Below are 22,027 nucleotides of genomic sequence, written 5' to 3'. Positions count from 1 at the left end.
CAACCAGTTCAATGAGCTCATCCAGTGTTGGTGTACAAGTGCATATCAAACGTGTGGCACCTGATGCAGATTATCAAGGCTGCTGCTTGCACAGTCTGAATCTAGTAATATGCAAGTCGTCACAAATAACGGCAATTAGGAACATGTTTGACAGTTGCCAGCAAGCATACCTATTTTTCCATAACTCTCCCAAACGACAGAGATTTCTGGAACACGTTATTAGCTGTCAGTGCCCAGCTACCAAGAAGACAAAAATCAATGGTTTGTGCAAGACGAGATGGGTTGAGAGGCATACAACTTTTGACACAATTCTGGAACTTTACACCTATCTTATTGAAACCTGGGATGAGATATGTTACCCAAGCAATTGTGACAAACTTTATTCTGATGGAAGCAACTGGAAATGGGATTCAGAAACACGAACTGCTGCAAATGGCTTGAGGTACACATTTGTTGGATTTGAGCACATTGTAGTTTTCATGCTTGTGAAGCAGCTTCTTGAACCCATACGTCCAATTGCAGAGTGTCTGCAAGCAAGGTTGCAGGAGTTGTACTTTGGCTTCAAGAAAGTTGACGAAGTTGTACAATTTTACAAAAGGATTCGAAACGATGTGGATGTAGAGCATAACCGAATATACGCTAAAGCCAAGAAGCTAGCCGCTGATATTGGAAGCAATGAAGCAATGCCACGCATCATAAAGGGAAGGCAAACAAGAGCAAATCCTACTGTGTTGTTGTCTTGTGATTACTGGAGAGTAACACTGACAATTCCGTTTTTGGACTCCATCCTTTCTGAACTTGAGTCTAGATTTGCAAGCGATAAAAGAGCACACTTTGAACTCTGTGTTTTAGTACCAGAAGTCATTACCAAGAATGAAAGTTTAGAAGAAACGGTAGGAATTTTGACATCTAAATGGGGACATCTGATGCCAGCAGAGGATAACTTTGAGAGTGAACGTATCAGTTGGAGGCAGCACTGTCATGGGATTACGGAGACCAAATCCATAACACAACTTTTGAGCGAGGATGCTGATCCGCTATTCTTTCCAAATGTTCGAGAACTGCTCTGCATTCTAGCTGTTCTTCCAGTTGGTAGTGCTGAAGCAGAGAGGTCATTTTCTTGCCTCAGGCAAGTGCATACCTGGCTTCGTACCACTATGTCTTGCGATAGACTTGGCAACTTAGGTGTTCTGGCGCTTCATGGATTTGACATTCTACTTAACATAGAGAAGATATGCAGTACTTTTAGGAGTCAACACCGAAGAAGGATGTGCAGTCCTTCTGTATTGTACGATGATAGCAATGCGTTGTAAGAGTAAACTTGATCTTGAACACAACCTTGAACATTGTATTGTATTTGTGTACCATTAAAGTTAAACAGAATACTTCAAGGTTTCTTTCCGTTCAAAAAATCTGAGGAAAAGGGAGGGTGACTAGCCACCCTGTCCACCACCCCTGCATCAGCCCTGCTCTGGTAGCCAGACCATGTAGTTGTACTGTACTTCTGACGGGAAATGAGGGCGGAGATGGTCTGGCTACGCGAGACTAGTACATAGATGGAATTTTGTAGCCTCGCCCCAAACGCAGTGTGGATTGCAGCCCCGGTGCTGCAATTCTGCGGCAGAGCATCCGGGGCTGCAATCCATACTGCGTCTGGGGCGAGGCTAGGAATTTTGGTGGTTGGACATCGTTGTTTGCGAGCTGATACATATCTTACCTTAATTATCACGAGGTGGTCTTGATGTGTTTGCTGTGTTCACATTTCCCTAGCTTACTGCATGGTCTCCAATGCCTAGAGGCACAATTACCGACCATCCTACGTGCCTGATGACGTCAACATATCCCAGAGGCCAAATTGATGGCGGATTTTATATATTGGCGGTCGCTGAAAAATCCGCCAATCAGTCAAAATAAATTCTCCGCCAATAATTCATCAGAATTATACGGTACAATGATTGGTCCGACTTAACGTGCGTTAGTAGATGTTTAACTCGCGCTAAAAGTGTAATTTAGTTCACTTGATGATTGGGTGGTGCAGTACGTAAATAATAAAATAAGCAATTATGAATGGTGTTAAGTATTAGTACGACTAAAATGTTAGAAATAATTCACCATATAAATTAGTTATTTAATTAGCTCATCTCTAGACCAGAAGTTGATGTCATTCAGCGTCTGACGAAAGTACAATGGCCGGATCGACAGGGCTGAGTGCTGTCCACGCCTCTGTTTCTGTGGCTCAGTCTCAAAATACAATGCCACCACATACGGTAACTGTATCTACATAGAGGTATGAGGACGGTCTCGTAGATACTTTAGTATGCAGTTGATGGCTGTTGCAGTGTAGTAAACGACCGACCTCCTAATCATTTGACGGAAAAATAGTTGAGCATTACGACAGACGCGGACGCAAATGCAAGCGCTTCTCTTAATTAATTAATTAAGGACAGGAGACTCACACGGAAACACGGTTTTAGATATTTGACAACTTCACACTACGTCCCGTGCACGCTACAACTAAAGCCGTGAAATCAAAATGAAAGTCTCTCAACACAACAAGTGCTACCAATGTCACAACAGAAACTAAAACGAAAGTCTCAACACAACGACAAGTGCTACCAATGTCACAACAACCAGTCCTTAATTACTGCTACTTGGACTGGAAAGATACAGGTGCATGACTTATAAGTCGAATTGTTTCACTTATGGCTGAAAATCAGTCTGCACTACTCGAGGAAGAGCGAAATAGGTGATTCCTTGGTCGTTTCCTTTGCCATAGCAAGTGCCAAACCTCAACTGCGCATATTTGGCACCTCGAGGCCACTTCCAGTTTCGTCCATTACGGAAGTGGGAAGGAATGTCGTTAGCTTCGTCTGGAAGTACAAATCCATTCCATCTTGTCCACTCTGTTGTATCATTGTTGCTTCTCTTGAAATACGGTTTGGTTGTGATGTTGGAATAATACTGCTGAAAGTCACTTGGAAGTAATGGGAAGATCAGAAGATTTTTGTCTTCGTCATACGCTCGAAAACCAAGAAAGTTGTAAAGTTCAGTTTGGGTGCTCAAGATCCAAATACTGAACTCATATGATTTGCTTGAATCAATCTCAAAAAGATGTGTAATGCCCCACGGATAATAACATTTTCTCTCTTTTCCCTCAACCATCTTGGCTATGGGAGTATGTGTATCATGTACTATCAACATAGTAACAAACACGCTCTAACAACAATCCCCAATTGCATTCCACAAACGATTAGTGTATTCAAGAAAAGACTTGATTCAATTTGCAGTAGTGTGAAATAGAGTAGTCACAAAGATTAAGCACATGAAAGTTTTTGTTTTGTTTAGCCACTATTCTAGCAAAGATACAAACTGGCAGATGGACATGCAGACAGTCAGACGGACGGCAGACATACTGACAGACAGACAAAACAAATGGACAAACAGACACACAAGTCTGTACTGTGTGTAGTATTGTTACTGTAATAACGCTTTTGCTATGGTAACATATGTATTAACAAAAAGACAAACATACAAACAGACAGACACTTGCAGACAGGCAGGCAGGCAGGCAGGCAGGCAGGCAGGCAGGCAGGCAGGCAGGCAGGCAGGCACTAATATAAACCTAGTTGCCTTACCGTTTACATATCCTTTCCCAGTGTAGTTTGGTTTTGCATCCCATTCATGGAAGTCAGATATGTTGAAGGTCCAGACACCAACATGTCCAGGACGCAGTGGAGTCTTGAATTCTTGAATGTCCGGAAACAGGTACCACGTCTTGTCTACAGGAGATGGTGCAGGAGGTGTAGTGCTAATTTCAATTGTAGTAGGAGATGCAGGAGAAACATCAGTGTCACCAAATGGCGTATTACTGACAGGAGGAACACCAGTATTGCCAGATGGCGTATTACTAATAGGAGGAGCTATGGAGCCAAGAAGTATATGATCGGATGTTGGCGAAGGCACATGAGAGCTCCTACGAATGATGACTGTTTCTGATTTTTGACTGCCACTACCACACGATCCAAATCGTAAGGCAACATATTTAGCATAAGGTGGCCACTTCCAATCTACTCCGATTGTCTCATCAAACTGAGAATCCGGTTGGCTGTCATTGTTCGAGTCAGACATGTAGAGAGGAAGAATGTAGCCCGTCCATTTGGTCCACGCGTTTGAATCGTTACTGCTTTTCTTGAAATAGGGATCACTCAAGTTAGGATTCAATATTCTTTCTTTGTTCTTATTGTAAACGTAGAAACCAAATGAGTTTACCGTGTCAGATGCCTGAAAAGAAACAAGTTCCTGAATGTTCTTACTACATATAGATATCTACTCTGACTCCACACTGAAAGCCAGACACAAACAGAGGTAAACAGAGTGAGAGCACTGAGACAAAGAGATGTTGGACAAAGTACATCTTGAAGAAGCTCATCATGCAGTGACGTTGGTAGACCTAAAAAATTAGCGAGGCCAGCTGCTGGGGTCTAACATTTGTACCAGACACAAAGGGAATCAAAGAGTGTGTGGCACCAGCAGCGTTGCACCCCCGTTTCTCAGATGAACCTTTCTTGACTAGAAATTTAACCGAATAGTGCATTGCAGTAGTGTAAATATACTTTTGTAAGCTTGTCTTGACGTCCTTTTGTTGTATATAGCTACCACAATAGGCTTGTGACTACTGCACGTGTGAACAATCCATCAGTGCCCTGCGTCTCCTAGAGTCTGCAATGAGATCAAGGATGACGAACAAGAGATTAATTAACTGGATTAGCTATGATGTTTGTGTTGACTAGCTGCCTGGACGTGGAAAAGTAGTGGACCAGTTTGCTGCCACTCAGAGTAGGAGGATGCATCTTCATTACTTGGGTGCATAGAAGAACAATTCTAAACACGAACTTGTTGTTTCCGCCTAAAAACGATCTCCACCATGCACCAAAATTAGTCGGCCCATTTGTTTTCCATCGGACGTCAGCCGTCATTGTTCACCTAGTCAAAGTTTTTGGAGCCGGAGCAGCAGTAAGTATTCTCGCTTTAGCACGTCAGTTACTGGACCCGGAAAGGGCCCCCTTTATAGAAGTGTATCATCGTTAGACGAAATGTGGATTTGCATTGGGGTGTGAGACGCGGTCTTCATGCATGGTTTGTGAGGATTGGCCTAGCAGTTTGGGGGTGATTGACGTGCACGTGTTACTCACACACCAGCAGACAAACAGACAGACAACAAACCAACAGACAGACAGACAGACAGACAGACAGACGGACAGACAGACCAGTCTTTTATTCATTTTGACTATCAGCAATCAGTTTTCAAGTCAGTCACGTGTTCTATGCATGTAGACTCTCACTCTGGTTAGGTCAGTGTGGTATCTTCTTAGAAACATACGCAGGGGTACGTGTCCAGCTACAACTTTTCTGTCAAATGATGAACTAATATTGGCGACAGACTGGCCATTGGCGCCAAAAATTGACCGAATGTTTTAGACTCTCCGCCTCCATTCGGGAATAGAAGAGTACAGCTTTGTTGTGTTCGAATCAGAATCAGACAGAATAAGTAGAAATGGCTTCAACCGCGTATTCCGGAATGGTGAAAATAGAATAGCGAACACACCCAATGTCCAATCCTAAATGCACGCTTTCCAATTTCAAGATAATTACGGAGCAGTAACTTTGTCGCCAAATTTTTTAATAGCCACTTGTTTGTGCATGCTTGTCGCCAAATTTGACGACATGGCGACAGGTGGACACCCCTGCTACACTACACTTGTATGTAACTTGTCTGCCAACTCTTAGCACGTTTCCTTACCGTCGATTTGATGTAGATGCTGAATTCATAACCCTTCGTTGGATTAATTTGATGGTAGCCAGTAATCGAGCAACACCCACCATTTCCTAGAATTTCAAGACAAAACACCGTCTGACGGTATACTAGTCGTCGACCGCATCCTAAAACCTCTCTCTTACTTTGTGCCTCATGACTGTTGGTACACACAGCAGCTTCATATTCTTGCCCGTCTGTGAACTTGACTTCTTCAAGTGCAGAACCGGACTTGTTGGCTTTGTGCATTGCATTAGCCGAGGTGAAGAAGAGCTGAACAACAACATTTCATGCAGTCAGTGTACGTACAGTGAAGGCTATCAAATGTTAGCCACTAGAAAGGTCTGTTCTAACCTGATGTAAGGAAAGAACAACAATAGCAGAGCAAAGCGTATTCATTGTCAAATTAACTCGAACAACTGCAGAACGTCCGGTAGACTCTAGACACACACCGTTGTTACACAAAATGACAAATACTTTTCGAGAGCTTGTTTTTACCTCCTCGTTTCTGCAAAAGATTTGTTCCCTCCGAACAAGACGCCGTCAAGACTTCTAGGGTTCTACAGGCGCCTGCACCTCGTGGATGAAAGAGGATGTCACGTGACGTCAGTTAAGCACCCGCTACTCTAGGTGTCGTGTTTGCCTGCTGCCTAGGCTAGTGTACAGACATACCTCGCTTTCTTACAAGCGTCCCAGATTTGCAGTACTTTGAGATATATTCGTATGCTTGGTAGGATTTGTTGTACCACACACGTTTGTCGCGTGCCGTGTTCATGAGTGCACGCTTCACTCATCAAACACACTTGAGTTTGAGAAAGTAACACGGAAAAGGCTTGGCTAATGACGAAGTGTCGGCGACAATATTATAATGGGTCTACTATACGTACGATCGATCTGCAATGCTTGAATATCGGGGCCGCCAAAGAACAAAGAGAGCTCGCCTAACGAGCGCTAAAAACGTGCAAACTCAACGTGATCGACTATATCGCAATCTCAACTTGGTAATTTTTGTCAACTTAGCTATGCATTTCATGTTTAAAATCGTTGCACGGAATGAGTTAGATTTACGGCTTCCACGTATAAAAATTATAAATTTATATCTCACTAGACCGGATGTTTCCAGCAATCATGCAGTTGCTGGCTGATCAGTAAATAAATAATTTAAGTTAATTGAGTTAATAAGCTTAGTAACTATGTATTACACTGTGCTAAGCCAAAGCCTGAGTTTGCAAGACACTACTGCAAATAACTTAAAATATAATTATATAATTAATTAATTACTCTCACGTTAATTGATCACGCCTCTTCGTGTACGTTAGACTGAAGATTTGTTTCCGTCGGGCCTGCGACACATGTCTAGACTTGAAAACACACAAGTTTGAGCATTTGCTTATGCAAAAACCATACACAAAGTTGTGTAATAGTCGACAAGCACGTTCACGTATTTGCCATGCATTCATGTTCGCAAATTCAAGCTCAAGTACATGACTTAGTCTAGAGACTTCATCTATGGCTGGAAGTCAGTCTGCACCATTCGAGGAAGAGCGAAATAGGTGATGCCTTGGTCGTTTCCGTCGCCATAGCAAGTGCCAAACCTCAACTGCGCATATTTGGCACGTCGTGGCCACACCCACGTTCGTCCTTTACTGAAGTAACGAGGAATGTCATCAGCTCCGTCTGGAAGTACAAATCCATTCCATCTTGTCCACTCTGTTGTGTCATTGTTGCTTCTCTTGAAATATGGTTTGCTTGTGTGGTTGGAATAATACTGCAGATCGTCACCTTTTTTATCTAATGGGAAGGTCAGAAGCTTTTCGTTTTCGTCATAAGCTCGAAAACCAAGAAAGTTGTGAAGATCAGTTTGTGTGCTCAAGATCCAAACACTGAACTCATACGCTTTGTTTGAATCAATTTCAAAACGATGAGTAATGCCCCACGGATAATAACATTTTCTCCCTTTTCCCTCAACAATCTTGGCTATAGGAGTATGTATATCATGTTCTATCAACACAGTAAACAAACACACTTCAAGTACGTGTAGTGTATTGAAGGAAAAAAACTTGATTCAATTTGCAGCAGTGTTCAAGTTTCAATTCGATTTAGTCACAAAGCAAGTATCTAGAGTCTTTGTCTAGCCACTATATTCTAACAAAGATACAAACAGACAGACAAACAGACGGACGACAGACAAACTGACAAACAGATAAACAGACAAACAGACACACAAGTGTTCTAGAATTGTAAATAAAGTTTTGCAATGATATTATATGTATTAACAGAGAGACAAACAAACAAACAAACAAACAAGCAAACAAACAAACAAACAGACAGAAAACCGGCAGGCAAGCAGGCAGACGAATAGCTGTAAGATACACTAACAATTACCATACGTACAACAAACAAAATGTGTCAACTATTTTATGGAGACAAAATTACTAAAATAGACTCAGTTTACTTACCGTTTACATATCCGTTTCCAGTGTAGTTTGGTTTTGCATCCCATTCATGGAAGTCAGATATGTTAAAGGTCCAAACACCAACATGTCCAGGTTGCAGTGGAGTCTCACTTTCGATGCATTCAAACTCTATATACCACGTCTTGTCTGGTGAAGTTGTAGAAGGTGGTGTTGTAGGAGGTTGTGGTGTGGGAGGTGCAGTGCTACTTTCAGTTGTAGTAGGAGATTGACCAGGATCAGAAGTTGCATCCTTTTGAAGAGCGATTTCAACACCGCTAGGAGAGGCAGGTGGTGTATGTTCTTCGTACCCTGTAGTCATAGAGCCATCAAGAGGATCGAATGTTGGCGTAGCTATCGCATCTCTACGAACGATGCCCGTTTCTGAGTGACTACCACACGATCCAAATCGTAAAGCAACATATCTAGCATGGCGTGGCCACTTCCAATCTTTTCTAATTGTCTCGTAAAACTGAGAATCCGGTTGGCTGTCACTGTCCGAGACAGACATGTAAGAAGGAAGAATGTAGCCCGTCCATTTGGTCCATTCATTTGTATCATTGCCACTGTTTTTGAAGTATGGATCATTCAAGTTAGGATTTAATATTCTTCCTTTTGTCTCATTGTAAACGTAGAATCCAAATGAGTTTACCGTGTCAAATGACTGAAAATAGACACACTTATAAATGCTGGCAATAGATACCTAGACTCTATGAATTCATGCAGAGATAGACTGAGAGAGACAAACAGATCTAATTAACTAGCAAAGTAAAACCTGCATAAGCTCATCAGTGGCTTCGCTGGACTTTCAAAAATGAGGAGACCAGCTGTTGGGGTCTAGCATTTACGAGACCTTGTCTGTGCATAGGGTCAACCTCTACCTACTTGTTACTAAAAGTCTCACTGAGTACATGCACGAAATCGACAACAAGCTAACAAAAAACACGTACACATACACGAACTGAACATGCACGCCTAGCCTTTTTAGTTACATGTATAACATACAGGCGTAGAAAGTAAATCGAAAGCGATGCGGCTTAACGCGCGCTAGTAGACGTGGTCATGTAACGTGCTGTACCACTAAGCGTAGTCTCTGTGACCACTTGACGACAATCTAGTGTTCTTTCCGTATTCACGCTGACGAAACTTGAAAGATTCGACTGCATGGTGAGGCTTGTCTCCAACAAACGACACAGCTTCAGCCATTATCTCGCAGTTTAGTGATATTGCGCAGTGTACCATGGAGACAGACCGGAAGAGTGTGGGTACGCGAGGTCACCTAAAAAGTGGCCATGGTCGCGCGGTAACGTACCGTTTTCTATGCCTTTGACGTAATTGCCTAGAAATCAACTATTCAACTACAGATCTTCTAGATAAGGCGACTATTAATAGCTATCTAGATATCAGATGTGACGCATCACTTGTCAGCTAATTTAGTTAGCTAGTCTTCTAGTTTGCAACTTCACGCAATCTGTTGTTCTCGGATGTCACAACTAGACTAACCTCAGACGTTTCTACCAGAATCATGCACAGATCTAGATCGACGGCCCTCATTGAATCGCCATGCAAAATTTGTGACGCTAGAGTAGCAAGAGCATCCCTGCTATTACGGTTGGTTTGTAAACCTGGCCCCTCAAAAGCGACTATTTGCAAGAAACTAAATCGGGGTGTGCATAGAACGCGATAGTCAAGGTTTTGTGGCGATTGGTCTAGCAGTTTTGGAGTGTGTCACTGATTGCGTGAGATCTGTAGGTACAAAGACAGACAAGAGACATGAAGGCAGACACAGAGAGCAGAATTTGTAGGTATAGAGATCATACACCAGTAATGCAGACTTTTAATTACCTAGAGCTCAAGTAGTTTTCGAGCTATGCATGCAGTGGACGCAAGCCACGTGTCCTCTATTGCTGACCATGCCATGATAATTAGCTTCTTGAAACGTACGTGACGTTTCGATCTACCAAACACGTTTCCTTACCGTCGACTTGATGTATATGCTGAATTCGTAGCGCTTCGTTGGATTAATCGGAATGTAGTCAGACGTCGAGCAACACCCACCATTCACTAGAATTTCAAGATATATAGAAAAAACACGTCTGACGACTACTTGTCGACTGCATTCTAGCATATCCTCTTACTTTGTGCTCCAGGATTGTCGTTACACACAGCAGCGTAATCCTGTTGTCCGTCTCTGAATTCTACTTTCTCGAGTTGAGCACGGAAATCCATCCAAGATTCGCTAGCGTTGTACATTTGCAGAACAATAGCTGAGGTGGAGAAAACCTGGGCACAACATACGTTCTAGTCAAGATAGTAAAAGTGAGCCATTACAAAGCTTTGTTCTATACTTGATGAAGGAAAAGAAGAGCGACAGCAGAGCAAAGCGTCTTCATTGTCAGACTCGAACAACTAAGAATGTCGGATCACCTGCACTCCGCGGCTGGAGGAAAAAATGAAAAATGCTTTTCTAGAACTCGTCTGTATATGTCTTTGTATTGCTAACCTAGCAAATATATAACACCGCCAAATTTGGGGTTCTACAGGCGCTTGTAACACGTAAACGAAACTTATGTCACGTGACGTTCGATACTAATGACGTGTGCGTCGTGTTTGCTTTCTGCTGCTGCGATACGAACATGTTTTGCTTATAGCACTGCAGTGCTGTGGGGTATCCGCGTGTTTGGTATAGGATTTGCTGTGCCACACGTTTGTCGCGTTCTGTTGTTCACAGTTGTGCAATTCGTGTGCACTCATCAATCACTTGAGTTCGATGAAGTAGTGAGAAAAGGTGTGGCTAATGACGAAGTGTCGGCGGCAATAGACATGCAGTGGCTCGTGCAAGTTAGATCTGCGTAAATCCTAAGCTAAACTGTATCGACCTGCAATGCGTCTAGAGACTAGTGCCCCCTGTGAGGTTTGATGAACTTTCTACACTACGTGCGCTAGCTGTCACGTGTGCATAGCGCCATGTGGTTCACAAGTGTTGTTAGCCTAGGCACGAAGAAGCTTGAAGGACTGGGCACGAGTGTACAATGCGTCGATAATTAAATATTGAATATCGGGACCGCTGAAAAAGACATAAAAAACGTCCGGACTAACGCGCGCTAAAACACGTGATCGACTATTGCGTAGTCTCAACATGCAATTTTCTTGGTAATAAGAACTGCCAAGAATCACTGTCAGCAGTAGTCAAGACTTGAAGCATTAGTCAGATTCGCGACAATCACTCATCACTCGAGTTCCGAAATGAGGCTTGACCAATGACGTCAGGAAGATGACACGTGGTACGTGTACGTGCACGTTGTACCTAGCTGTATCTGGCTCGCAATGTGTGTGACAAAATTTGCTACGTTCTGTGATCACTACAACAGTTATCAGTAGTGCAACCAAAACGAAAGTCTGACAAGCGCTAGATAACGCTCCAGCAACTAGTTCGTCTGACCTAGCTAGGTCAAACTATTTCTAGTTTGGCTGCAAATCAGTCTGCACCACTCGAGGAAGAGCGAAATAGGTGATTCCTTGGTCGTTCCCTTTGCCATAGCAAGTGCCAAACCTCAACTGCGCATATTTGGCACCTTGTGGCCACACCCAGGTTCGTCCATTACGGAAGTGGGAAGGAATGTCATCAGTTCCGTCTGGAAGTACATATCCATTCCATCTTGTCCACTCTTTTGTATCATTGTTGGTTCTTTTGAAATACGGTTTGGTTGTGATGTTGGAATAATACTGCAGATAGTCACTATCAGGTAATGGGAAGCTCAGAAGGTTTTTGTCTTCGTCATACGCTCGAAAACCAAGAAAGTTGTGAAGATCAGTTTGTATGCTCAAGATCCAAACACTGAACTCATACGTTTTGTTTGAATCAATCTCAAAAAGATGTGTAATGCCCCACGGATAATAGCATTTTCTCTCTTTCCCCTCAACCATCTTGGCTATAGGAGTATGTATATCATGTGCTAGTAACACAGTAAACAAACACAGTTTAATTAACAACAATCTCTAATTGCACTGTCCATCTAGATGTGTACTGTAGTGTATTTTAATGAGAATACTTCATGAATTTGCAGCAGTGCTACGTGGTCGTGCAAATAGCGAATACATAAAGTTTTTGTTTAGCCACCATTTTAACGAATAAACAAACAGGCAGACGGTCAGACAAACGACAGACAAACTGACAGAATGAAGGACAGACAAACAAACAGACACACAATGTATTAGCATTGTAATAAGGTTTCTTAATGGTAATGGCAGGAGGGGCAGGCAGGTAGATAATTGTGGAACTATAAACTTTGTGATATAACAGCAATGTGTTAGGGGTTGATGATGGAAAGTACGTATATGTATGACAAACAGACAGACAAGTGCGGACAGAAAGATGGACAAAATAGACAGATGCATTACCAACATAAATTGAACAAACTAAACTTGCAAACTATTTTTCTATATAACTAGCTTACGGTTGCCTAGCTTACCGTTCACATATCCTTTCCCAGTGTAGTTTGGTTTTGTATCCCATTCACGGTAGTCTAATATGTCAAAGGTCCAGACACCAACATGTCCAGGACGTAAGGGAGTCTCGAATTCTTGATAGCTGAGAAACAAGTACCACGTCTCGTCATAAGGAGTTTGTCTGGAAGGATCAGGATCAGGAGTTGGAGTGATGGAAGAAACATCACTAGTAACAGGAACAGCATCGGAAGTTGACGCAGGACCACTACCACACGATCCAATTCGTAGAGCAACATATCTAGCATCACGTGGCCACTTCCAATCGTCTCCGTTTGTCTCGTTAAACTGAGAATCCGGTTTGCCGTCATTGTTCGAGTCAGGTACGTGGGGAGGAAGTATGTAGCCCGTCCATTTGGTCCACAAGTTTGAATCGTTGTCACTATGTTTAAAATATTGATTTTTTGTCGATATGTCTTCTTTCTTCTCATTGTAAACGTTGAAACCAAATGAGTTTGTCATGTCAAGTCCCTGACAATGAACACATCATGCTCGTAATAGATATACTCTGGATCCATACTTAACTTAGGACAGACACAAACAGATCGAGGTAAACTGAGTAAGACAAACAGCTACTTTTGCAGAAGCACATTACATGTAGTGATGTCCTTGCACTTCCAAAACTGGGGTGTAACATTCATGAGATCTTGTCTATTGTTTAGAGACCAAACCTATTAATATTGGAGGGTTATATATGACCTCCCCAAACTCCTTTTATAACGACGCAACTGCAGCACATGCACAAGAACGCGAACAGGCTCACAGAAAATAATGAAGAAGCACTAAAGTGCTAAACCTCGGCTGCTAGCCTAGGTTGTGGAACTGCTACTGAACACGTACTGGCACTGCAGAGCGTGAGAAGGAGCCTGGATACATTGACTGGCACCGAGGATTGTCGACATCTGGCACGCTAATTAACACCAGCAATAACAATGAGCTGCCGGTTATTGGATGGATCGAGGCAGACAGATGCAGGCACACACACACACACACACACACACACACACACACACACACACACACACACACACACACAAATCTGCAGCTTCACGCAATCTGTGGCTTCCGGATTTCGCATTATGGCGTCGCTCCAACCAGGCAAACGTTTCGTAATGCATGTTGGTAGACTAGGGGTGGAGTTAGTTCACGAGCATATGCACAACCGCACATACTGAGGCAAGCTATGCACGCTTGGTCAGACCAAATAGGTGATCGTAGATTGACAAGATATTTCTAATGATATGCGTAATTGCTCTCAGGGACGTCCCACTGCCTAGCTTCCCCACAGTGGGCGAACTAAATTGGTGGACGCTGACTCTATAGAGTTGCTTCCACTAGAATTAGACGGCCCGTTTGTTTTCCATCGGACGCTAGACGTCAACTCATTAGTTCGTTATGCAAAATTGGTGGCGCTAAAGCAGCAACGAGACCATTTTGTCTACTAAGGTCGCTGTTCCAGGACCTCAAAAGGGGCTCTTGTTACAGACATCCATTCATGCGTACTAGAGACAGATGCACCTTTTTAACTAGATAAATTTTCAGATTTTTAGAAACTCAAATCAGCTTTCGAGCTAGTGCATGCACGGAGGTAAACCACACGAGATCCTAGACGCGTTCGATTGGGCTCTACAGTTCTGCCGCTCTATGTAGTCGGAAGCGCCAACTCTACTGATTCTACTGCTGGTTGGAAGAGCACGTTCCTCTTTCAACTCTACCAGCTTTGCGCTGGAAGAAGTTGGAAGAGGGGCGTGCTCTTCCAGACTCTTCTGGAAGAGGCTGGAAAAGCCCAGTCGAACGCGCCCCTGGTGTAGACGCTGGACACGTCATACTATCTATATCTATGCATGATAATTTTATGCCAAAGTTTGACAAACATGTAGCCTTACCGTCGATTTGATGTAGACGCTGAATTTATAACCCTTCGCTGGATTAATTGGAATGTAGTCAGATGTCGAGCAGCACTCACCATGACCCTCTACAGAGTTGTAAAGATAGAAATCGTCTGACGGCTACTTGTCGTCGAATGCATCGATTCTAACAAAATATTTCTCTTACCTTGTACGGTCTCATAAAGGTTGTTACACACAGCAGCTCGATAATCTTCATTGTCTGTGAAAGTTACTTTATCGACTCTAGCACAGAACTTCATCCAATGAGACGGGTTGTCCATCTCAATAACGCTAGCCGAGGTACAGAAAACCTGCATGAACATCATTTCACGCAGTCAGTACAGCAAGGGCTATGATAGCAAGAGCGAGCCACTACAAAGCTTTGTTTTCTACCTGATGAAGGAAAAGAAGAACGACAGCAGAGCAAAGCGTCTTCATTGTCAACTACAGAATGTCCACCCTGCACCGCTTGCTGGAACAAAAATGAAAACTATCTAGAGAACTAGTCTTTTATCTCTTTGTTTTTGCTTTCCTTTTTTGATAGAAATGAGTCACCGTCAAATTCAGAGTTCTACAGGCGCTTGCAATGTGTGAACGAAATTGATGTCACGTGATGTTAGAATACTCTTGACATACGCGTCGTGTTGTCTTCGCTGCTGTATACAGACATACCTCGCTTTACTATACTGTGTATTGACGAGCGATGCAGTGCGTTGAGCATTGCGTGTTTGCTGTTTTAGTTCACAGTTGTCCGCTTCACTCATCGGTCACTTGAGTTCGGGGAAAGCAACGCGGAAACGACGAAGTGTCGCGACACTAGACAATGGCTTGATCGCGCACGTTACAACGTGTTACCGTTATCAAGGGCGAATCTCTAAAAGACCAATTACCTAATTAGACAGAAAGCTTGGAGGTTTTTAGCTAACCACGCCCATCACAACTTGCTTTGTCTCGACAACTTTCCAACTAATACAATAGGTTCACACACCGTACCTCAGTTTATATAGAACGTGGAAGTGTAATGTAGAGTAGTTACGTGATCTTTACAGCACATGCATTTTATTATACAGAAGCAACAGTCCTACTTTACTAGCTGTAGACTAGACTCGCATCCAGTCCTCCTCCTCGCGCGCACTCCACGTGTTTTGGCACGTGCATTTTGTTCCACTTGCCAGGAATAATTGAACCTTATAAATTGTATTTACTTCTCTAGAGGGCCTGACTCCCTACCCAGACCAATTTTATAAAAAAAGTTTATTTTTATTTACTCTTTCCTTTATAATTTCATTTCATCATCAATTACTACGTCTGCAGAGTAAAAATATTCAAAACTCCTGGCTTCACCTTCAAATCGACGTGCATTCTTGAGTAACCCTGCACTTCCAGTATCCTTTCCTCCTAGTTAAAAGCGACGGTACAACATGACTAGCTCCATTCGTCTCTTAGAGTGTAGAAACAGTGTCTATAGCTTATGTACGCGTCTAGATCTCTTGCCTGTTTTCAACCTTGCAACTTGCCGAGAACTCCCAGCGCACTCGACCGTTGCGCGAAGACAGTACGGACGCCATTACGAGCCTTCTTCTTCTAATAAGTAGACAAAACTAAAGCGTAGAACCAAAAAACTTGGCACGACGATTCGTTACATGAAGTACAACAATCTGATCAATCGATTTTTGCCTCCGTTACTCTGACGAGCGCATTTGACGTCTTTTCCATACAAAATTTGAACACCCCGAGGTAGCGAAACTCGTCAAAGTGAGCTTGAACGCACAAAAAGATTCTAATCACATCAGACTGTTCGCGATCCACGTAGCCTCGCGTTCCCTGCACGTTTGATTAAAGCGAGCTCGCAATAACCATTGCAACCTCGTTTAGAACAGCAGAAGCATGTCTTGTTGCTATGGAGACAACTTGACCGTTAGACCTTTGAAACTCTACTAGCATTAATTAATTAGCAAGTGATAAATTTTGGAACGTTTTAACTAATAGTTTAGATGTAACAGTTGTGTCATGAATTGTAATGATTTTATTTTGTCAGTAGGGGATCAGGCGCAATGGATTCGTTTTGTCTCTTTGACAGTCAAATCTAAGTTCTACAGGCGCCTGCAATGCGAGAGTAAAATGGTTGTGCACGTGACGTCCGACCTAGATTCTATACGCCTTCGTTGCCTTCTGCTGCTGCACAAAGACACGTTTCGCTGCATGTGTACTGACAAGCGTCGTCTACAGTAAAGACTGTAAACGTACGCAAGCCGATCTCAAGCGCTAGACAGCGTATCGCAGCGTCCTACTTTAATTAATTAGATGCATGTTACCACCTTCAGTCGTCGAGACGTTGCGTTGGACCCGTGAACGTCAACAACGTAATTATAACGTACAGGAAATGGTGCGAGTTTCTAACTACCAATCGGCTGTCGCGCTTTTACTCACGTGATCCAGTTACAAGGAAATCTTGGTAAGATAGACAGCGCTACTTGCCTCACGTGAGCTAAAAGAACAGCCTTCAACGCCAGACACTCTTCGCAGCTGTTAAGACGTTGCTAGGTTGCGCTCAGACATGGTTTCTCTGTAAACCATGCAGTGTTTGGTAGGATCTACTGTACATGTACGTGCTACGCATATACGTACACGTATGTCTGTCTGCCTGTCGTTTGTCTGTCTGTTTGTCTGTGTCAGTCTGTCTCTCTAAAACCATACATTTCAAACATCAAAGATATTACAAATATTAATATATATATATATATATATATATATATATATATATATATATATGTATATATATATATATATATATGTATATATATATATATATATATATATATATATATATATATATATATATATATATATATATATATATATATATATGTATATATATACTAGGGCGCGTGCTGTTGTTCACATGCAGTCGTAGGATTCACTCAGCAATCACTTGAGTAATGCGAAAGAGAATTAATTGACGAAAAGTCAGAAAGAAATAATGACATGAGGCACGCGTACGTGCAGGTCACAATCATGTTACCTAAACTGTATGCGCAATGTGTGTGATAATATTGGCACGCAGAGTTCAATACTGGTAAATGGCACGTTTCAATATTTTCTATCAGATGTACAAAAAGTTTGCTGTGTGTATAGGAGAGGAGAAAGATCGATAGACTTCGTTGGCAAATGTTTGATTACTGCGTGATAATTAAATAATCTAATCTTATTACTAACAAATTACTTGAACAGACAGCAATGTCACATGAAGACACGACTCTAGCTAGAATCGTTGTAGGTTTCAAAACTTACTACATTTCGACCGTCAAGCCACATGCAGCTAGTAGTGCAATCAAATGAAAGTCTTCTAATAATTATGTTTTAGGAATGTCCTCATTGACAAGCAGTGCCAACGCTCTAACAACTACTTCTTACTGGCAACATTTCGTCTGAAAGACATGACTTAGGTCTATCGTCTTCATCTATGGCTGGAAATCAGTCTGCACTACTTGAGGAAGAGCGAAATAGGTGATTCCTTGGTTGTCTCCGTCACCATAGCAAGTGCCATATCTCAACTGCGCATACTTGGCACCTCGTGGCCACATCCAGGTTCGTCCTTTACTAAAGTAGCGAGGAATGTTATCAGCTCCGTCTGGGAGTACAAATCCATTCCATCTTGTCCACTTTGTTACATCATTGTTGCTTCTTTTGAAATATGGTTTGTCTGTGACGTGGGAATAATACTGCTTATAGTCACTTGGAAGTAATGAGAAGGTCAAAAGGTTTTCGTCTTTGTCATACGCTCGAAAACCAAGAAAGTTGTGAATGTCAATTTGTGTGCTCAAAAGCCAAATGCTGAACTCATATGATTTGTTTGAATCAATCTCAAAACGATGTGTAATTCCCCACGGATAATAACAGTCTTTTTTACCTTGCTCAACCATCTTGTCTATAGGAGTATGTATATCATGTGCTATCAAAACAGTAAACAAACACGCTGTAGTGTATGCAAGAAAATAGAAGTCAATTTGCAGCAGTGTAAAGTACAGTGTAGTCAAAAAGTAGTTTTTGTTTAGTCACTAAATTAACAACAAACAGACAGACAGACAGACAGACAGACAGACAGACAGACAGACAGACAGACAGACAGACAGACAGACAGACAGGACCAACACAAAGAAGCAGATGGACAAACAAACAAAGAGAAACCAACAAGATACGTAAAAACAAACAAACAAATCTGTAAATTATTATGTTCTATAGATAATTATAAATTTATAACAATTAAGTAACATTTTATTTATCTAGCATCTATATTTTCAAGTACATAGTCATGTAATAGTTCGCATGATAGCCTGCTGCATAGTTGCCTTACCGTTTACATAGCCTTTTCCAATGTAGTTTGCTTTCGATTCCCATTCACGGAAGTCAGATACGTCAAAGGTCCAGACACCAATATGTTCAGGACGCAGTGGAGTCTCAAACTCGCGAAAGCTTAAATTCCAGTACCACGTCTTACCTACAGTTGGTTCACCAGATGCAGTAGGAGGTGCCGTAGGAGGTGCCGTAGGAGGTGCCGTAGGAGGTGCAGCAGGAGGTGCAGTAGGAGGTGCAGTAGGAGGTGCAGTAGGAGGTAAAGTAGATGTTGCAGTAGAAGGCGCAGTAGAAGATGCAGTAGGAGATGTAGTAAGAGCTACCGTAGGAGCTACAGTAGGAACTGCCGCAGAAGCCACCGTAGAATCTGCAGTAGGAGTTGCAGTAGGGTCTTCGGTAGAAGCTGCAGTATGAGCTGCAGTAGGAGCTGCAGCAGGATCTGCAGTATGAGCTGCAGTATGAGCTGCAGTAGGAGCTGCAGCAGGATCTGCAGTAGGAGCTGCAGCAGGATCTGCAGTATGAGCTGCAGTATGAGCTGCAGTATGAGCTGCAGTATGAGCTGCAGTAGGAGCTGCAGCAGGATCTTTGGTAGAAGCTACAGTAGGAGCTTCAGGAGCTGCCGTAGTAGCTGCAGTAGAAAGTGAAGCAACTGACATAACACTCTCCGGCGTGTCAGTATTTTTAGCACCGTCGAACAGCTCTTGATTAGTACCAGTAGCGCCAAGATCATTACTCTCTGTACCCTCCATATCTTTCAAATCAGCCGTTGGCTGATGAGGAGGAATTTCAACATTCCTACGACCGATGCCCGTTTTTGAGGCTTGATTGTCACTACCACACGATCCAAATCGTAAGGCAACATATTTAGCATTACGTGGCCACTTCCAATCTACTCCGTTTGTCTCGTCAAACTGAGAATCCGGTTGGCTGTCACGGTTTGAGTCAGACATGTAGAGAGGAAGAATGTAGCCCGTCAGTTTGGTCCACACATTTGAATCGTTATTACTGTTTTTGAAATATGGATCATTCAAGTTAGGATTCAATATTCTTTCTTTGTTCTTATTGTAAACGTAGAAACCAAATGAGTTTACCATGCCAGATGCCTAGAAATGATACATTCCTAGATGTTCTAGATAGCTATCTACTCTAAATCTCTACACAGAAATATATACTGAATGAGACAAACAGATGCTAAACGTGAAGTAAAATGCATAAGAACGACAACCGGATTACAGAAAGTTGTCAAGCACATACATACCGACATAAGCAAGCACAGTATACAACATGCTTAGGACACAACGTAAATGGATACAATAACTACTCCGTAACACACCAAGTGTACGTTGTTATTTAACCATCTGGATTAATTGAAATAGGTGTTATACGTCATTGCAAGAACTAAATGGATGCTGATCAAGTTTATACTAATAAATTGGTAAATTTTTAAAACGTCAATCAGTTTCAAGCCAATCGTTCATTGGGTGTGTTCTACTGTAGACACGTCATGTTAGGATATCATGCTGCTGAAAACAGATGTAACTTTAAGTACACATTGTACCATGCAAATACGTTTCTTTACCGTCGATTTGATGTATATGCTGAATTTATAACCCTTTGTTGGATTAATCGGAATGTAGTCAGATATCGAGCAACACTCACCATCTATTAGAATTTCAAGACTAAAACGACTGACAGCTACTTGTCGCCGACTGCATCCTAAGACATTCTTCTTACTTTGTGTCTCGTGACTGTCGTTACATACAGCAGCTAGACGCATTTGCCCGTCTATGAAAACCTCCTCGTGTCCAGTACCAAAATGCATCCAACTAGACGTGTGGCCCATTTGCATCGCAATAGCCGATGCGAAGTAAACCTGAGCACAACATTTTAGTCAGTATATACAATGAAGACTACCAAAGTGAGCCATTACAAATGTCTATTGTATACCTGATGAAGGAACAAAAGAACGACAGCAGAGCAAAGCGTCTTCATTGTCAAACTGGAACAACTAGAGAATGTCCACTCTACACCGCTGCGGGAGTAAAAATAAATGAATCGTCTAGACCTCGTATTTACCTAGCTCTTTTATTTAAACAATCGATTTGTCTTCTCTCCTTTTCAGACAGACATAGAACACTGTCAAAGTTCAAGGCGCCTGCAATGCGAGACTAAAATGGTTGTCACGTGACGTCCGAGTACGCCCGAGATACGCCTCTTTGCTACGTTTTGCTGCTTCCTACAAGCATGTCTCGCATCTCTACTGTGTATTGAGAAGCGTGGCAATGCTTTGGGCATCCGTGTGTTTTGGTAGGATTTGCTGTGCCACATGTTTGTCGCGTGCTGTTGTTCGCAGTTGTGAAATTCACTCATCTAGCACTTGAATTCCGAAAAGTAACGCGGAAGAGGCTTGACCAATGACGCCACGACAGCAGATAATGACTCATGCAGGTCACGTTGTTACCAACTGTAATCGGCTCTCAATCTGTGCGACAACATTGACATGCAGAGTCCAATAGAGATAGTGCGTGCGGGGGCGGGAGTAGGCGTTCCCTGTAGTACCCGTATTTGCCGCCATTTTAGGGGGCAAGCTTCTGTCCTCCGCAGGTATCTCTCTTTGCGACGGCGGCTTGTACAACATTTCAAGGACTTTCGACTGTGTGTTAGATAGTACGGCGACAGTATACTAATTGCGAAAGATTTAAACCAAATTTTATCGGTGAATTCGCGAGTTTGCCGTGATTTCTTAGTCTGATGGTCGAGTGCGATAAAGCTAATTCTTAGAATAGAGATTATGGAACAGAAGTCTAAAGTCTCTCAGTTGAATCGCAGAAGCGATACGAGGAGAAAGGTGTACCTGCGGGCCTAAAAACAGGTAGAACGGAGGCTCAACTGTGGACGGAGGAGCCAGAAGTCATTCCCGACATGAATTGGAGTAACATGATGTTGTTTACGATTGTATGCTGTTAGGTGTACTAGACCTTCTCTTGAGACGAACAAATCTTTCTCTACTGGAA

General features: G+C 42.5%; 5 protein-coding genes across 8 annotated transcripts; 1 reads left to right on the top strand and 4 right to left on the bottom strand.

Annotated features, from left to right (window-relative positions):
- Positions 1–11: 11 nt before the first annotated feature.
- Positions 12–1,313, top strand: LOC134196836 (52 kDa repressor of the inhibitor of the protein kinase-like). Its single transcript, XM_062666056.1, has one exon. The coding sequence runs from the start codon at positions 12–14 to the stop codon at positions 1,311–1,313; it is 1,302 nt and encodes a 433-aa protein (XP_062522040.1).
- Positions 1,314–2,463: 1,150 nt separating this feature from the next.
- On the bottom strand, positions 2,464–7,077 carry LOC134196281 (uncharacterized). The gene is made up of 6 exons (XM_062665375.1): positions 6,311–7,077; positions 6,167–6,252; positions 5,959–6,085; positions 5,801–5,886; positions 3,636–4,281; positions 2,464–3,191 (listed from the first exon to the last, which is right to left on the bottom strand). The coding sequence occupies exons 2-6, from the start codon at positions 6,209–6,211 to the stop codon at positions 2,701–2,703; spliced, it is 1,395 nt and encodes a 464-aa protein (XP_062521359.1). The 5' UTR covers positions 6,212–6,252; positions 6,311–7,077; the 3' UTR covers positions 2,464–2,700.
- Positions 7,078–7,169: 92 nt separating this feature from the next.
- LOC134196280 (uncharacterized) lies at positions 7,170–10,787 on the bottom strand. Of its 2 annotated transcripts, XM_062665374.1 has the most exons (6): positions 10,769–10,787; positions 10,614–10,705; positions 10,404–10,548; positions 10,244–10,329; positions 8,272–8,929; positions 7,170–7,813 (listed from the first exon to the last, which is right to left on the bottom strand). In XM_062665374.1, exons 2-6 carry the CDS (start codon positions 10,656–10,658, stop codon positions 7,320–7,322), a joined length of 1,428 nt encoding a protein of 475 aa, XP_062521358.1. In that variant the 5' UTR covers positions 10,659–10,705; positions 10,769–10,787; the 3' UTR covers positions 7,170–7,319. The 2 variants fall into 2 exon arrangements, with proteins under 2 accessions (XP_062521358.1, XP_062521357.1); XM_062665373.1 differs by lacking the exon at positions 10,769–10,787 and having other exon boundaries at positions 10,614–10,751.
- An 808-nt stretch (positions 10,788–11,595) lies between these two features.
- Positions 11,596–15,207, bottom strand: LOC134196404 (uncharacterized). Its single transcript, XM_062665519.1, has 5 exons — positions 15,054–15,207; positions 14,827–14,971; positions 14,658–14,746; positions 12,738–13,242; positions 11,596–12,221 (listed from the first exon to the last, which is right to left on the bottom strand). The coding sequence occupies exons 1-5, from the start codon at positions 15,096–15,098 to the stop codon at positions 11,728–11,730; spliced, it is 1,278 nt and encodes a 425-aa protein (XP_062521503.1). The 5' UTR covers positions 15,099–15,207; the 3' UTR covers positions 11,596–11,727.
- Positions 15,208–17,847: 2,640 nt separating this feature from the next.
- On the bottom strand, positions 17,848–21,136 carry LOC134196570 (uncharacterized). 3 transcript variants are annotated; one of them, XM_062665738.1, is made up of 6 exons: positions 21,079–21,136; positions 20,961–21,021; positions 20,748–20,886; positions 20,593–20,675; positions 19,015–20,116; positions 17,848–18,612 (listed from the first exon to the last, which is right to left on the bottom strand). In XM_062665738.1, exons 2-6 carry the CDS (start codon positions 21,003–21,005, stop codon positions 18,122–18,124), a joined length of 1,860 nt encoding a protein of 619 aa, XP_062521722.1. In that variant the 5' UTR covers positions 21,006–21,021; positions 21,079–21,136; the 3' UTR covers positions 17,848–18,121. The 3 variants fall into 3 exon arrangements, with proteins under 3 accessions (XP_062521722.1, XP_062521723.1, XP_062521724.1); XM_062665739.1 differs by having other exon boundaries at positions 20,961–21,012; positions 21,090–21,104; XM_062665740.1 differs by having other exon boundaries at positions 20,961–21,012; positions 21,079–21,094.
- Positions 21,137–22,027: the final 891 nt, after the last annotated feature.

Source organism: Corticium candelabrum, chromosome 21 (genome assembly GCF_963422355.1).
Source record: "Corticium candelabrum chromosome 21, ooCorCand1.1, whole genome shotgun sequence".
NCBI lineage: Eukaryota > Metazoa > Porifera > Homoscleromorpha > Homosclerophorida > Plakinidae > Corticium > Corticium candelabrum.
Note: the sequence above shows the minus strand (reverse complement) of the source record. Positions and strands in the feature narration are given on the sequence as shown.